We start from the raw sequence: 18,533 nt of genomic DNA, 5'->3' as shown, positions 1-18,533 counted from the left end.
AATAGGCGTATTTTACTCTCACTTTTGTCAGTCACAGAGCACAGGTTTTTTACATTCTTCACTGAGCACTGAGAGCATGCCTGCATCAGACACATAGAACACAAAGCTTGAACTTGTTACAGCTGGCAGAGACATGTTTTTGTGTCATCCAGATATTTGCTTACAGCATGGATGGGAAATTCCCACAACAACCCCCCCGACACGCGCCTCGATATACCCCCAGGCTGTTATGAGGTCTTCATTATCTTGTCAACATCAAGAGGCAGGGCCAATTTCCCACAGGCGTATCTTCATCATGGTCTTAACATGATGTCACTCTCCATGTGCAAGTGATTTATAGCTTTTAACTGCAGTTTGTGTCTCTGTGTAGGTGCTGTACCTCCACTGTTCACTGTCAGTCAGTCTCACCCCTTCCTATGTCTCAAAGTCCTGTAACTACAACAAGGCTGCTGGCAGGTGAGTAACCCATGTGTATTAAATGAACCCTCTTCACAAGTATTACACGATGGAATGAGAATGAAAACTAGATGATAAATATCAGATTAATAAGAACAGTAATTAATAATATGTAATATTACATTTTGAGAGTAACTTGCCCAACACTTATAAAGACGTGTACAGTGACATGGCTCTCTAGCTTGTGGGAAAGCAAATTGGTTCTTAAAAGGTTTGCAAGTTCAACGAACTGCTTACGAGCACTAGCACTAGCCCAGAACCGGGACTAGGTTCTCCTTAGCAGAGAGGGGGTATCAAAAGCTTTGACCCAAATGTAGCCAGTCTGCTCATCAGAGATAAGCCAAGGGACAATGTCTTTAAGTTGTCTGGGTATCACCGTAGCAATAACTTTGCATTCTGTCTCAAGCAATTAACTTGAGTGGTGACAAAGTCTGTCATACTTCTACTGTTATTATACACATATGATTATTGTCACATATGTATACTATCAGATACTTTCAACATATTGTACCACAATAGCCGTAATTAGAATTATAATATTATTACTTCAATTAATGTTGTTGTAAGATACTGTCATTACCGTCTGTCCTGCATCTCTCTTTGTCTCTGTCTCTCTTTCTGTCTCATTGTGTCATATGGATTACTGTTAATTTATCATGTTGATCTGTTCTGTGTGACATCTATTGCAAGTCTGTCCGCCTAGGAAGAGGGATCCCTCCTCAGTTGCTCTTCCTGAGGTTTCTATTGTTTTTTTCCCCCGTTAAAGTTTTTTTTGGGGGGTTTTTCCTTATCCGCTGAGAGGGTCCAAAGGACAGAGGGATGTCGTATGCTGTAAAGCCCTGTGAGGCAAATTGTGATTTGTGATATTGGGCTTTATAAATAAAATTGATTGATTTATAAAAACACGAAAAGAACTTAAAACCATTTCTGCAGTAGCTCCCCCTACAATAGTTGTAAACAGGAGCACATGTTGCCATGATATGATACAACATCAGCCCCAGTGTCACAGCTGATAATGAGAACATATTTGGTACATTTTGCATTGCACAATGACAGGTGGTAATAACAGTGGTGGTTCTAGCACATTTGGTGCCCTAGGCAAGCCTCCCCACTAAGGCTATGAATAAGTGGCGCCATTAGTGGCACCGCCTATGGATGACAGTGCCATTAGCATTCTCCCGTACTGCCTATGCCACGGGCCAGCACAGAGTAATAATTTGGGGAAAGTGGCGTGATCACTTCATGATGAAATGTGTTTGTGTGCCTTGAATGAAGTAAAATGTTTTCAGTAGTGGACATGACTGCTTTGTTCTTTCATGTGTGTAGGTGGGAGGAGCTGGAAGGCCCACCTTCAGTATGCTCCTGCTGTGATTCCATGTGCACTGATAAACAGCACTGTAAGTTCTGAGAACGTAGTCAGACTGAACAAATGAGTCTACATCACACCATACCAGCTGGCAACTGGACATCAGTAAACACATCAAAGTTATATTTAATAAAAGAATCACACTGATCATCAGTTGTGGAGTATCTCAGAATATATATACAACTTTATGATTTATAGTGAGGGTGCCACAGTATAGGCAGTTCTGTAATACGTAATATGGTTCAATTATTTCCAATCCTCTTGTCCATTTAAGTAAAGATAGAAAAACACCAATTATAGTTTAAAACCTGCACCATCACTGGTTTTATATGTTCTCTTTGTTGTCCTTTTTTTACTCAGCTATCAAGGACACAGTCAGCAGTCCAGTCTGGCACATTGGACAGAGGGGTGAATACCAACCAAGGTTGAGGGCAACATCTTTTCAAGATGATGAGGAAAGAGAATTGGTGGATCAAAAAGAGAAGGTGGAAGAAAGAATGGATGAGCACCATAAAAAAGTCAAGACTTTTCCAGTGGAGACAGAGATGAGTCATGAGGAGAAGGATGAAGAAGCCATTCCTAAGGAGACTACTGATGAAAAAGAATGGAGGCATAATGCTTCATTCACCCAGCAGGGCAAGAGAGAAAAGGAGGAGAGTAAGATGGAAAGTGTAGATATGGAAAAGGCAGGCACCCAGCCAGAAGAATTAGCAACAGATGGCATGATTATGTCGGACCAGACTAGAGCAGAGGAGGCCTGGGAGGTCACTAATACCAACAAAGGTTCTGTGAGTGGTTCATTCAGTGACAACAGTAGCACTAATGCTTCAAGAGGTAGTTCTGGTACAACCACTTTTACTACAAGCAATTTCAGTTTTGGTATTGATTATGATAAAACAAGTAATTATGGTTCTGCTGAGAATGTTATCACATCTGTTACGCCTGTCTTTCAGCTTTGTCCTAATAGTGATCAAATGAATTGTAGTGCCACCAATAATAGTGCAGGACAAGGTGCCACCTATACTGTTATTGGTGCAGAGAGCTTTACCTCCAGTAATGTAAGAGTTACATCTGGTACAAGTAGATTTGGTTCTCTTAGGAATTCAAGAGTCCATGAGGGTTTGCTTGGCAGTAAATTTGAGACAATGGCTGGGACACATTCTGCCACCAATGACTATGAAATTGACCCCCCAGGTTTTCTTGATGTCAGCAGGCCAGAGTCAGAAAAGTTGGACACTTTCCTGTGGTCAGACCAGTTCAAGTCTGTCAGTAACTCAGTTGACACCAAGTCTGATGAGATCCAAGAGCTAGCAGGTGATTCTGTTGGCAATAAAGGACCACATGCAGATGATATAATGCTTCACAGTCTTCAGATCAGAGGGTTAGAGTCAGAGCAGTTCGATCATCCAGATGGGTTCAGGGACCCAGTCTTTGTAAACCGGTTACTTGGTGATTCTGATTTTGATTCTGGAATTGAAGAAGGTGAAGCTTTTCATCTGAGTCAATTTACTGGAGCAGTGAAGACACAAGAATTTTCTGATACCATTAGCAGACCACACGATGTCAGTTTTGGCTCTGTTAGTTCAGAGGAAATGCATCTAGACCACCCCAGGCACTCTGCATTTGTTACAGTTACTACTATGCTGCAAGGCTCTGAGAGCAGGCAGTGGGCTGAGGTAGTATCAGGATGGGGCATGCAGAGTTTAGGGTTTGTGGTGGAGCAGCCAATGGAGGAATTGAGAGAGAAAGTGATGGATGACTTCTATTAAGATCAGTGGATTCGTTCTCTGAGGTGGTTTCCACAAATCCCCAAAATACTGCTGTGCAGTCTAATCCATTTCAGCAGACCACCAAACAATTCTGTCTTCAAGGTTTTTTACATTCAGTTTTTGACCGGTCACTGCTGTTAACATGGGAGTGGACAATATATGAGAAACACCTTTCACTATAATGCAGTTTAGCATAACATTAATACAGCCTCTAAACTGACAGTTTAACACACGTCTGAATCAGTCTCAACAAATCAGTAAAGGATAACGTGCTGAGCTGTTGTATTGGATTATACTGGGTTGTACAGATGTTTAATTATTGATATATTTAGATATAGGTGAGTGGCTGAATGAGAGCTTTGCAGGAGAGAAGAGTGAGGTCAAGGAGTAGTTGAAGGTCATAGTAGGGTCATGACCTGAATCCACACATGAAGCTTCAGCAGGAGGAAATTAGACAGCTCCTGATTATCAGTCAGTGTCATCTGGTTTTTATCACAATTGATGAAAACATAACATCCATTTCTTTCAAATGCTGGAACTTTCCTTGGTTTTGGGAACCACGAGAGATATAGGAACCTTTCTATTAATCTTATGTACCATGGACAGCTTAGAGCAGTGTAACTCCCAAATTGCTCACATGGAACATGGAGTACTTGAACTAAAAACCTGGACCAGGGGCAAACTTCCAGGCAAACCTCACTGGTTCTGGAGCATAATAAATAGTTGCAGAATCTGGTGTTCAGTTGGCTGTAAACATGGTGATGAATAATAAAATCCTTTAACCAAGCCCTTACCTACCTTTGCCTTGTTTTCATTAACATAGGTTGCGTGGAAATCTAGGGTGTACACCCACCTCTCTGCCAGTGCGCACTGCAAGGCTCTAACCCTAAAACCTCCCCTCAATGGGTCTCATTCATGAAACGTGAGCAGAAGGAATTTGTGTGTCAGCTGTTTGCAGATGGAAATTTACGTGCATGTCCGCATTCATCAATATTTTAGTAGCTCTGATCTTTTCGTAGCTACTAACAAAATCTACTCCTGCTCCTGACCACTCGTAGTGCTTGTGTAAATTTAGTAAAGCACATAAATATTGCTTGTCACTATTGGAAATTACAATTTTAACTCATATTGCGCTCTGTTATGTACACAATACACAGATGCCTTTGAAACACGTAATCTAAACATGACAAAAATATTAAAAATATAACACATTTAGTTAAATTAGTTGGCAATTAGCAGGTTTAAGATCCAGATTAGGTTCATGATTGTGAATTATCTATGTAAATCGACTCAACAGATTACACGTTCTTTCTACATGTTGAATGATGATGATAAAAATATCCGTAAGGACAGCCGGAGCACAGCCTCTTCGGCCTCGGTGCCTGGGTTCAGCAGGGGCAGCAGGAGCAGCAGGTGGTGGAGCCACGAAGGAGCACGCGCAGCTGAAAGAATTATTTGAGACAACACTTTTTTTTTTTTTTGGTGGCTTTTTCATTTGAATGAATAAATCTGATTTGAAAACTGTTTAATTTACGTTGTAAAAAAAACCAGAGCTTTAGGCTATTAAGATTCAAATAATTTGAAGACGATGCATCCAAAACTGCTAGGCTATATGTTGTCCGTATCATTTGTTAAAATAAATGTTAAATAGCTCTACATTCCGACAGCCATCACTGATTTAGAGTTTATCCATTACGCACAAAACATCTCTGGTTTCCCGTTCCCACTTCATTCAAAACCCAACAAATGAATCTTCTGTTTGTTTGGTGACCGTTGTATGTTTTTTTGTGTGTGCTTATGCGTTTCTTTGCCTCCAGTTTCATATCAAACCATTTATGCTTCACCTCTGACATGGTTCTTTGTACCACGGAGACAACATTAACAGCATCTGTTACCTCCCTCCAGGCCTTCGCTTTGCCTGTCCCTGTCACACCACTACTAACTGAAGAAAATAAATTGTTATTTCTTAAGTCCACTTCACCCAAAATTATTTCAATCTCCGCTTCGGAGAAATTCTTTTTTCTTTCTCTTTCTTTCTTTGCGCCGTGACTGACAGGTTAACTGGATTCACCTACACCTCCTTATATGGTGGTCATTGGCTATTCATGGGCAGGGATTTATGCTAATTGCTGATTACCGGGAGCGCACTGTCACTCTACGATGGATTGGCATTTATGATCATACACACGTGTTTACAATCAAATCTGAGTTTCCCGCAGCGTTCCTGAATCCGGAGTAGGTTTTTAGTAGAGTAGGCTTTTATGTGCAAATCTACACACAGATTTACTCACTTTTCATGAATGAGACCCATTCATGTCCTTTTACTGCATATTGCTAACTCCGCTTAACTGCATGTCACGAACTTGGCATCTTCCCCGGAGTCTTTGTGCTCCACTGTCTCGCAGGTTACCGTATCGCAGCTACACCTGGATCGTGTGTCGTGGTTACGCTGCTGCCGTGGTCCTGCCTGATGCCTCCTACTACTGTTACTATTATTAGTCATACTACCGCTATTATTATACTCATAGGATTTATCGCCACATACATATACTATCATATATTAATATATACTTATAACATATATGCTACCAAAAACTATAATTAATATATTACTGCTAAAATGTTGTTGTAACTATTGTCATTACTGTTTGCCATGCATCTCTCTCTGTCTTACTTTCTCTTAATATATCATTTTGTTATGTAGATTACTGTAAATGTATTATGTTGATCTATTTTGTACACACAACATCTATTGCATGTCTGTTCGTCCTGGAAGCAAGAGTACCTTGCTGCAGTCAAGATGGCCGACAAGGCGCCGCCATACATCCAATCCATGCTGGAAGTCACAACCGGAAGTTGGTTAATCGCCGCTCGATCCCGGAAATATGACCGAGCTAAAACAAAAATAAAAGCTTAAAAAACACGTACGTTTACACATAACATAATTTTATGCATTTTGTGCAGTTACATGTTTATCATAACGGTATAAGTGACTAGTTAATTGTCTCGCCACGACTTTATAGGCTACTGTAAAACTCAGAAGTTAGTGATATTATTGTAGGCTTTTAACTAAGTTATAATGCTAACGTTTCATGGATTTAACTTTAATATCAACGTTATGAATACAAATGTAAATATTATGTTTGTGTGGTGGTGGCCACACACACACACACACATACACACATACACATTCACAATAGGACTGAAGAATAACTAAAGTTAAATAAACTGAATTCTCAGATTAAATAAACTGAGAATTAATAAAAAATGAGAATTTACACAACCAAATAAACAGCACTTTCAGATTAGGCTGCAGTTGCAACATGCACACATGGTCACAACAAATGTCATACTTACTTTCACATTAGCATATGGTTAATATTAATTTATGTTAACAGTAAAAAAGAAGGCACTGTAAATCATTGGTGGTACAGTGCAAGGGTTGTACTGCCCAGACATTATGCATTAATCATATGATCCTTCCTTTATCTCCTGGATCACAGATTACCTGAGAGGAAGCGCACAGTATGTCAGGTTGGGGAACTGTGCTTCTGGGACATTAATGAGCAGCACGGGGGCTCCACAGGAGACTGTCCTGGCTCCATTCCTGTTCACACTGTACACAGCAGACTTCAAATACAACTCTGAGTCCTGCCACATCCAGAAATACTCGGACGACACTGCTATTGTGGCATGTATCAGGAATGGGCAGGAATCTGAATACAGGGAACTGATAAAAGCCTTCAGTGACTGGAGTCACATGAACTGTCTCCTACTGAACACCTCAAAGACCAAGGAAATGATTATAGATTTCTGCGGGTCCAAGCCCCCTCTTCAGCCAGTGAATACCTGTGGGATGGACATCAAGGTGGTGCCAAGTCATAACTATCTAGGTGTACACCTGGATAATAATTTAGACTGGTCCCTACACATAGACGCTCTCTACAAAAAGGGGCAGAGCTGCCTCTTTTTCTTAAGGAAGCTCAGATCTCTTGACATCTGTAGTAAGATGCTGCAGATGTTTTATCAGTCTGTGGTGGCAAGTGTGTTGTTTTATGCTGCAGTCTGCTGGGGAGGAAGGAAAATTGTTGTAGATTCATGGTGTATTAATCTGCCTCTGCTACAAATATCATTCAAACACTGTGCAGACACAGCTCCCCACACCCCGTTTGTTCAAAGGCACAGAAGAGCAGCTTAGAGAAATGACTTCAATCCTGCTGGTTGTATTTTCATCCACCAGGGATCTTCAGGGATGAGCAGGGACATCATGGGCAACACAATGGCGCCAGACATTTGTTACTGCAACAGAACAGGCATTTCCTGGGTCTAGAGATGTGTTCATTATCCAGTTTAGCTATTAAATGAATGCAATAATTATATTTTCCTATTGTCAGTCTTCTGTTAATTCTATTTTATTTCTGGAATCCAATAAAACACAATATTACACTATCATACTGGCAATAATAACTTCACTTGGAGTTCTCTTTTTTATAAACAACGTCTTTACTGAGTTCAATCACAAATCAAAAACAAGGGAAAAGCATAAACAGAACAGGCAAACAAATACATGAACATACAACAATGAAAAAACAATGAATGGGGGTCGCCAGGCTTCCACTGGCCATCGTGATCTCTTGGGGGTGGGTGGTAGCAGGTGGTGGTGGAGGGGCTTAAAAGAGGCTCCCACTGGCCATCATGATCTCTTGGGGGTGGGTGATAGCAGGTGGTGGTGGAGGGGCTTAAAAGAGGCTGCCACTGGCCATCGTGATCTCTGCCTTCAGCCTCGTCATGCCTTCTTCTTGAAGGATTTTGATCAATATCTGAAAAATAGTTACATGATCCAATCATACCTTGTGATGCTGTAAAGGCTGCACTCTTGTTTTTATGCTTTCCAAAGGAATAAAATTGACCATCCAATAATGTCCTTCCATTTCCCAAGCAAGCTAGATTGACCTTCTTACCTCTGGGAGCATCACATCAAAGACAAAATCCAGGAGTCCTATCTCCCCTCTCTTTATCTTTTCTCCTATGCCTGTGGCCTCCTCAATCACCCTCAGGAGCTCAAAGATCTATTGAAAAGAAAAGGACAAAATAAACAAATTCATTCAATTTTTTAATGTTATATCTCTGCACTGCACTGCATTTGCCTCATGATTCGCCAAGTGCCTCTGGATGACACTTTCGCTTTTGGTAGTGAATTTGGGGCAGAGAGGACACGCAAACACAGATGGCGACACGGTTGTGCACTTCAGCCTGTCGCCTTTTTCAATTATAGAAGGGTGCATCTGGAAGAAAAGAATATATCAGAATCAGAATCAGAATCAGAAATACTTTACTGATCCCTGGGGGGAAATTGTTAGTGTTACAGTTGCTCCTATTCAACAAAGACTGTAGTATAATATATAACATATAGAAATATAAAATGTACAACAATATATACAATACAATAGAATATATGCAACAATATATACAGCAGTGGCACACATACTAGTGTAAAAAAAACCAAAGTGTCGTTGCCATGGTGACATGATTGAAGGATGGATGAGGATGAGGAGGGATGTACACAGTCATAATAATGGCGTGTGAAAACTCCTTTGTCCAACAGCCAACAGTTCTATGTCTGGGCAACAGATATGTTCCTTGATGGTAATAATAATGTGACCAGGATCACAAGAACTATATATGCATATATATATGTATATATATATATATATATATATATATATAGGGTCTTAAGGACAGAGGGATGTCGTATGCTGTAAAGCCCTGCGAGGCAAATTGTGATTTGTGATATTGGGCTTTATAAATAAAATTGAATTGAATTGAATTGAATATATATATATATATATATATATATATATATACCCTTATATATCTTACCGTTATATATATATATCTATTTATACACACACATACATATATATGTAAGAAATAAATATGCGCGTGTGTGTGTGTATAGGGTAATACACACACCAAAAACGCTGAAAAAATTGCATTAGCGTACTTTCTTTGGCTAAGCTAACGTTAGCCCAGACCATCGAGTCAAGCGGAGAAACAGCCTTCACGAGACATGACACTCTAATTCTTCGATGCATCGCATTTGTAAATAGCACGAATTACATCTTAGAAACCATACCACACTCGTTGGATGATAATTAAAAGTCTATTTTTCTTACCGTTCTCTCGTTCTCTGAACACAACCCGCTAATCAGTATGGCCGCCGAATAAGCAAAAAATTACACGAAGAAGAAACTTCCGCTTGGGACTTTCCAACTTTCCGGTGTAGACTAGATATATGGCAGCGCCCTAGTCGGCCATCTTGACTGCAGTTGGGTCCCTCTCCCTGGAAGAGGGATCCCTCCTCAGTTGCCCTTCCTTAGGTTTCTACCTTTATTTTTTCCCATGAAAGGGGATTGTTTGGGGAGTTTTTCCTTGTCCACTGTGAGGGTGCAAAGGACATCATATGCTGTAAAGCCCTCTGAGGCAAATTGTGATTTGTGATATTGGGCTTTATAAATAAAAATGAGTTGAATTGAATTGAATTTATAACAGTAAATATTACTGTTAAAGGCCAGTTCAGACCAAAGATTCCAGATGCAACAAAATGGTTTTAGGACATTGCAGAAAAAAAGTTGCAGTGGTCTGAATGACTCAGTTGCATATCAGCTCAGGTCAGCTCATGCAGTTGCATGGGATTCAGCTTGTTCAATCGCGGGCAATGCGTCGCAGACCATCTCGAACCTTGTAACCAATCAGTGGCAAGCTCGTGCTTTTTTCGGACATGGGCGCTGCCATATATCATATCCAGTCCATACCGGAAGTCCATACCAGAAGTTGGTCTGTGTGTGTATTATTCACCGAAGAAGAAGAGGAAGAAGACAACGGAGAAGATCAAGAGAAGAATGCAAACAATACATGCACGACTAAGAGAAAGAGCGGTAAGGGAACGAGTCTTTTAATTATTAGAATTAGACAACTTTATTGTCATTGTACACTGTACAACGAAATTCTGTTCGGTACTTAGCACTAGCAGTACTAGCTAGTAGCTAGCATAGAGTACCAAGCCGCTGCGTTTATACGCGCCATCATCTTCATTATATTTTAACACGTGTGTTATGTTCTCTAAGATGCAATTCTACGTAATGTATCAAATCATTAGGGGGACGTCTATGTGGGGAATCTCGGCATGCACAAATTACTACCACCGGATGGTGGGTTTAGCTACATTTGTTGTGTAAAAACGAGGGCATGATTGGTATTAACTTAACGTTAGCTGCTCAAGGTCTGTTGTGCTCCCTTTCATCAATGTCTGTGTGTAAACAGTGTTAATGTTGGTCAGAGACTATTACTGCCCTCACTTGATGTGTTGGTTAATTTAGATGTGTAGTTTGCAGCGGGGTTAATATGTGTTCCTCTGCTTTTTGGTGTGTTGTCGTGTAAAACATCTGTGCACACACGCTTGTATAACCTCAACCCTGCACTGCTCAATCAAGTTATATACAGTTTTTTTTTCTGGAGATATTCTAAAAATAGTAACAAGAGTCGTCTCATGTGGTATACGACATGAGCGACCCCCGAGGGTTAACCGGGTCAGATAAATAACGTATACATAGCCCCGGGCGTCTGCAAAAAATACATTTGTATTATGTTTTAGTAATGCAGAGCACCAATACACATACACATACACATGTGGATACATAAATAGCTGTAGTGCCTCCTCCACCATGAGTCCTAAAATATGGTTGATGTTCAGTATGTTTTCCACATATCAATGTTGATTGACTTCTCCTTTTTTCAGATGCACCCCTCTATTTTGAGTGACGAAGCCAGTCTGGGGCACACAACCCTTTCACCATCCGAGTTTGGGTGTCCTCTCTGCCCCAAATTTAAAACCAAAAATGAGAGCACGATCCTGAGGCACCTGAAAACCCATGCAGAAAATGCAGTTCATTTCCATGGTATGTTGATGAGAAGTATCTGTTTGAGATCAGATACTTCTACATGTAACAGTAATGTTTAATGATATTTGTTTGGGACAACAAACAAGACATTTTAGGCTGCATCTTGGGATCTTGTGATTTGTGGAAAAGTGGTTGACATTTTATACCATTTTCTTACATTATATAGACCAAACAAATAAATTATTTTACTGTTTTTCCTTTTTTTCCCCCTTTGTTTTTTTCTACTTTTGAGATTGATATGGATATCTGGAATAAAAACTTATTCACAAAAAAGAGAACTCCAAGTCTACTTCTTTATGTTGCCAGTACAATAGTGTAATATTGTGTTTGTGTTCCTGAAATATAATAGAATACATCTGACAATATGACAATCTAATTATTACGTTCATTTAATAGTTAAATAGTTATAATTAACCATACTGATGTAAGAGTAAGTATGACATTTGTTGTGTCCATGGTTTTCAGTTGTTTTGAATGACCTGATAGTAATCTGCATGTTGCAACTGTAGCCCAAAAAATGAAAGTGCTCACCTTATTTAATCTTTGTTAAAAATTAATCCAACTAAAATTCATGTGTTCGCTGATTTTCTGCAGTTTTTGTAGGTTTAAAGATGTGTTCACACCGGACCTGTTTTTTTTTTCGCTAGCGACGAGTTTACATACAAAGTCAATGCAAACGGGCGATTGAGCGTATATTCGCCCGGGAGAAAAATCGCTCGGGCTCCGAGCAACAGCGACAGAGCGATTTTTCGCTTGTCGCTTGAGATGAGAAATCTCATCTGGAGCGTTATTTCGCTGGGTCCTGTCGCTTGCAGCTCAACGCTGATTGGCTGTCATGACATGTCAGCTTCATTAAAAGTATAGCTGTAAATTAAAAGCAACAATAGATGTAAAAACACACAGAGACAATACATCTGTGATCAGTTCCCTAATTGAATTTTAACAATTTTTTCAATCTTCTCTAATTTCTCGTTTTATTTTATGGAAGTGATCAATGTAAGTGCACTTGTCCTACAGCCACCACAACGGTTTTTATAATGCAAATAACTGTTTAGATAAAACCTACAAGCTTCTCTTCCTATATGTTACTGAAAATGTGTCTTGTATGTTTTCTGAAGCCTTTAATTTACAAAAATGAAACACACTACACTACTCCGACTGCGGCAGAGCACTGCTGAAAGTTATGCATTTTGATACATAGGCCCTATAGGTGGCTATACATATTGCAAAACTCTGTAAAAGTACACCAAAGCATACAATTTCGTTTCCAAATATTTATTTGAAAACAAAACCATTCATACGGTCAATAAAAAAAAAAACATTTTGTTAATAATAAAAAACGAATCTCAACAGTGACCGCGCCAGCCGCCGGGACTGCGGCTGAACCGCTACCAATGTTCATTGATTCATTCAATCGTGTGTGTGTGTGTGTGTGTGTGTGTGTGCATGTGTGTGCACGTGTGCGTGAGGAGTATCAATAAAAAAAGGTTTCCACTAATTATTTCAGTGTTTATTTCTTTTATTCTTAATTTTTTTTAATTAAAATGCATAATATAGCCAACAATATTATTACCAAAAGTTAATCTAATTTATTATTGTGTATTTAGCAAATCACCACTTTCAACTGGAGACACAGTGCAGCAGCAGCGCAGCAGCAAAAAAAAAAAAAAAAAAAAAAAAAAAAAAATTATAAAATATAAAAAAAGCCGACAAATAGTGTTAATTAGTTGACATGAGACACCGGAGAGGTTGTCAGTCCTATTCTATAGTCTGTAATATTTTTTTTATTTTATCTTCTCGGAAATTACTCAAATGCATTTTTGGTGTGCGGGCAGCATAAACAACGAAGTTACATATGTTGCGGCGCTTGGAGGGGCGCTGTAATCCTGGTGGTCCTAGTGTTAAGCACCATGGACAGCGCCAATGCATCTATCGCTGTAGCGCAGAGGCTCTGATGCCTGACTCAGAGCATGTGAGCGGAGTTGGAGCTGCCTGGAGCGAGGAGCGGGTGGATTTTGTATATATCTGCCAAAATAGGCAAAAAAAAAAAAAAAAACATCATAATTTCTTCGTCTTTTGTGTAATAAAATATTTGGAAACGAAAATGTATGCTTATATAGCCTACCTATGTATCAAAATGTATAACTTTCAGCAGCGGTTGAAAATATTGCGGGAGCGGGCGGTTTGGACTTTGCTGCGGGCGGGAACAGGCGGCTAAAAAAAAACACTGCGGGATCTTGGTGCACATGCATAAGCGTTTCCACTCTATATTTATTCATAAATGGATGAATATGCCCTGAACCAGCAGCTTTCATACCAATTTGCCGCTTGCTCCACCTGTCTGTCTGTCTGTCTGTAAGCTCCATTTGTCATGAGACAAACATGAAAGAAGACGTGCAGTTTATTGTGTTTCACCGGCGATGAGCTGTCATTACGCACGACAATTACGCACGGCTGCGCGCTCTTTATAACTCACTGTGAACCTATGTTGCATAATAAAGATTTAACCGCCCCCTCAGTAACTTCATCCTGGCGCCGGGCTTGCCTTAACCTCAATCACTGCGTGATTATATAAAGGCAGAAAAATAAATAAAATACAGAGGAGGAGAATAGAATATGAAACAGCCTTTATTTCATTAAAAACTAAATGAAAACAACGAAATAGGAGCGCTATTCCTGACCAGTGCGTCAAAAGACATGCAGACCAGGGAAACTAAACAAACAACCCCATGAATCTCTTTATTAATAGCCTATAAAATGATGTGTTTTCTCCTGCGGGATGGGGGAAGACATAAAATCAATGCATCTCTATTATTGTGCGGGCATAAATTCTCAGAGTTTTGCGGGTGCAGGCGGGAGTGAACGTACACATTGCGGGTGCGGGCGGGAGTGTGATACACACGTTGCGGTTGCGGGCGGTAATGGTCAGAAATTCAGCGGAAGCGGGCAGGAGCGGGATGAAGAAAACAGTCCTCTAGTGTAGTGTGTTTCATTTTTGTAAATTAAAGGCTTCAGAAAACATACAAGATACATTTTTAGTAAAAGTCATAGGAAGAGAAGCTTGTAGGTTTTATCTAAACAGAGTTATTTGCATTATAAAAACCGTCGTGGCGGCTCTAGGACAAGTGCACTTACATTGATCACTTCCATAAAATAAAACGAGAAATTGGAGAAGATTGAAAAAAATGTTATAATTAAATTAGGGAACTGATCACAGATGTATTGTCTCTGTGTGTTTTTACATGTATTGTTGCTTTTAATTTGCAGCTATACTTTGTATGTTGCTGACATGTCATGACAGTCAAGAACCCCCACCCCCTCCCCTCCCTGAAATTCCCTGATCGCTTCAATGACGTCATCAAAGCGAAAAAGCAAGTCTGTTTATTTCTGCCACATTGAGGAGCGATTGCAACTGAGCGATGAAGCGATATCAAAGGGGCAAACCGAGCGACAGCGAAAAAAAAAACCTGATCCTAACTTGCTGAGGTCAATGTTATTCCAAACAAAACATGATTGTATTTAAAATCATTGTTGAAATAATTGTAATATTATTATTATTATTATTATTATTTATTTTATTTTATATATATATATGTATATGTATATATATATATAATATACAGTACAGGCCAAAAGTTTGGACACACCTTCTCATTCAATGCGTTTTCTTTATTTTCATGACTATTTACATTGTAGATTCTCACTGAAGGCATCAAAACTATGAATGAACACATGTGGAGTTATGTACTTAACAAAAAAAGGTGAAATAACTGAAAACATGTTTTATATTCTAGTTTCTTCAAAATAGCCACCCTTTGCTCTGATTACTGCTTTGCACACTCTTGGCATTCTCTCCATGAGCTTCAAGAGGTAGTCACCTGAAATGGTTTAGTCTTGAAGGAGTTCCCAGAGGTGTTTAGCACTTGTTGGCCCCTTTGCCTTCACTCTGCAGTCCAGCTCACCCCAAACCATCTCGATTGGGTTCAGGTCCGGTGACTGTGGAGGCCAGGTCATCTGCCGCAGCACTCCATCACTCTTCTTCTTGGTCAAATAGCCCTTACACAGCCTGGAGGTGTGTTTGGGGTCATTGTCCTGTTGAAAAATAAATGATCGTCCAACTAAATGGATGGGATGGCATGTCGCTGCAGGATGCTGTGGTAGCCATGCTGGTTCAGTGTGCCTTCAATTTTGAATAAATCCCCAACAGTGTCACCAGCAAAACACCCCACACCATCACACCTCCTCCTCCATGCTTCACAGTGGGAACCAGGCATGTGGAATCCATCCGTTCACCTTTTCTGCGTCTCACAAAGACACGGCGGTTGGAACCAAAGATCTCAAATTTGGACTCATCAGACCAAAGCACAGATTTCCACTGGTCTAATGTCCATTCCTTGTGTTTCTTGGCCCAAACAAATCTCTTCTGCTTGTTGCCTCTCCTTAGCAGTGGTTTCCTAGCAGCTATTTGACCATGAAGGCCTGATTGGCGCAGTCTCCTCTTAACAGTTGTTCTAGAGATGGGTCTGCTGCTAGAACTCTGTGTGGCATTCATCTGGTCTCTGATCTGAGCTGCTGTTAACTTGCGATTTCTGAGGCTGGTGACTCGGATGAACTTATCCTCAGAAGCAGAGGTGACTCTTGGTCTTCCTTTCCTGGGTCGGTCCTCATGTGTGCCAGTTTGGTTGTAGCGCTTGATGGTTTTTGCGACTCCACTTGGGGACACATTTAAAGTTTTTGCAATTTTCCGGACTGACTGACCTTCATTTCTTAAAGTAATGATGGCCACTGGTTTTTCTTTAGTTAGCTGATTGGTTCTTGCCATAATATGAATTTTAACAGTTGTCCAATAGGGCTGTCGGCTGTGTATTAACCTGACTTCTGCACAACACAACTGATGGTCCCAACCCCATTGATAAAGCAAGAAATTCCACTAATTAACCCTGATAAGGCACACCTGTGAAGTGGAAACCATTTCAGGTGACTACCTCTTGAAGCTCATGGAGAGAATGCCAAGAGTGTGCAAAGCAGTAATCAGAGCAAAGGGTGGCTATTTTGAAGAAACTAGAATATAAAACATGTTTTCAGTTATTTCACCTTTTTTTGTTAAGTACATAACTCCACATGTGTTCATTCATAGTTTTGATGCCTTCAGTGAGAATCTACAATGTAAATAGTCATGAAAATAAAGAAAACGCATTGAATGAGAAGGTGTGTCCAAACTTTTGGCCTGTACTGTATTTAACAACAAACATCTGCCAGCAACAGAGAGCTGTGTGTGAAGGGGGTTAATATGCCTACTGGTGACTAGTTCAATAGACAGGTCACTAATAATAGGCTTGGAACTGTTTACGTGAACACGTCAGTTTATTAGAAACAACAACATACATTATGACATAACAGCAACAGAGCTCTCCGGCACCTCCAACGATATGCACGATTCTGGCGAGCTCGACGAGAGGAGATTTGCTGCATCTCCGAAGTACAACAAAACAAAATATTCAAATGTGGCGCTACGGACGGCGGTGGAAGAGAGCAAGAGGGTGGGAGTTCAGGGAGCGGATGTAGTGTGTCCCAATAGTATGCATACTGCATGCATACCGCATACTACACTACATACTTTTTAAGGGCAGCTGCAGTACATAATAAAAGTATATAGTAGAAGTAAGCAATTTGGAACGCAGGGCTTGCATGTTGTCTGGGCGCAACAGTCCAAGCTCAACAGTCCAAAATGGCGGCAGCGCCCCCTAGTGGAGCTTCGCCCCTTGGTGTCCATGCTCTTTGGCAGCGCCCTTGTCCGCCATCTTGTCTGCAGCTGGGTACTTTTGGGCCACGTGGGCCATACGCATGGGCGCATGCTGTGGCTGATCCACACACAGTAGTAGTAGTAGTAGTAGTAGTAGTAGTAGTAGCTGTCACAGTCAGATGTTTTGAAGACAATGCCATACAACGCAAATAAAAGGTAATGTTAAGGCAGGCCTATTCAATTAGGGGCCACATGCGGCCCAGAAGCAACCTCTGAGTTGCCCGGGCAGGGATTGGTACTGAAATTTGAATTTAATCAAGACCGCAATAATACTACTACTACTACTACTAATAATAATAAGCTCTGCCCTTATTGGCTCTGATTGTTACTTTTTAAAGTTTTGGTTTCATCTGTCATGCTGCAGCCTCTCTCCTGCTCTCTGCATGTCAGGGCTGACCTCTTCCTCACAACACACACTCAGACACACACACACACACACACACACACACACACACACACACACAGACATACACCCACAACAGAGTGAAGTCAGACAACAGCAGAAAGGCCGCGGTGCAGATGAAGGGAGTATAACATTGAAGATTACTCTAGCTGACGACAGCTACGCTTGTTACTGTAAGTAAGTGCAATTAAACATCTGCCAGTAAAAAGCTAATACTTTATCAATACGTGTGTTTGGCATAAGCTATAGAAAGCCATATTTCAATCCACTCTGACTACAGTCTTATTCACCGCTATTATGGTTTACAATCGCGGTTTACACAAGTACATCGCGCTAGCGGGGCTAACTAAAATGAAGGCTGTCTGTATGTAGTCTGACAATCTAAAAATGTACCTGAGGCAGCCGACCTGCAGATAGTGAGTCTCCTCAGTAGACATGGGACAGAGCAGAATGAATGATTGCTACTGATGTTTGTGTTCTTCTTGCTTAGATAACGTTACTTTTTTCACTCAGTATTGTGATGTCAGGAGGAATATTTATTTTACTGACATGCTAGATTTGTTTGTCTGTTGGTAGAGAGATAAAGTGTGTTATTAGTTACTGTTAATGCCACTAATTATTCTTCTGTGCATTGATAGCTATTTTTTATTGTTTCTGCATTATGTTGAGGAGGGCCATGTGTATCATGTGTGTGTGTGTGTGTGTGTATTATAAAGTATAAAATTCTATTTATAAAGTACGCACATCTCACCTTTCTCATATTTTGTGGCAGGCA

General features: G+C 40.4%; 1 protein-coding gene and 1 long non-coding RNA gene across 3 annotated transcripts in view; one reads left to right on the top strand and one right to left on the bottom strand.

Annotated features, from left to right (window-relative positions):
• LOC117264984 (uncharacterized) overlaps window positions 1-4,377 on the top strand; it is a 40,887-nt gene extending 36,510 nt beyond the window's left edge. For both annotated transcript variants that reach the window (XM_033639341.2, XM_033639340.2), the window contains exons 6-8: window positions 371-456; window positions 1,783-1,853; window positions 2,183-4,377. In XM_033639341.2, the coding sequence (XP_033495232.1) occupies window positions 371-456; window positions 1,783-1,853; window positions 2,183-3,591 (1,566 nt within the window). In that variant the 3' untranslated portion in view covers window positions 3,592-4,377. The remainder of the gene's footprint in view (window positions 1-370; window positions 457-1,782; window positions 1,854-2,182) is intronic.
• Window positions 4,378-8,244: 3,867 nt separating this feature from the next.
• LOC144464542 (uncharacterized) lies at window positions 8,245-11,468 on the bottom strand. The gene is made up of 3 exons (XR_013492250.1): window positions 9,768-11,468; window positions 8,553-8,876; window positions 8,245-8,411 (listed from the first exon to the last, which is right to left on the bottom strand). It is a non-coding gene; the product is annotated as an uncharacterized LOC144464542 (long non-coding RNA).
• Between the last annotated feature and the right edge of the window lie 7,065 nt (window positions 11,469-18,533).

The sequence above is a fragment of the Epinephelus lanceolatus genome, chromosome 10 (assembly GCF_041903045.1).
Source record: "Epinephelus lanceolatus isolate andai-2023 chromosome 10, ASM4190304v1, whole genome shotgun sequence".
Taxonomy (NCBI): domain Eukaryota; kingdom Metazoa; phylum Chordata; class Actinopteri; order Perciformes; family Serranidae; genus Epinephelus; species Epinephelus lanceolatus.
The sequence above is the reverse complement of the archived record's forward strand: the minus strand, read 5'-3'. Positions and strand labels throughout refer to the sequence as shown.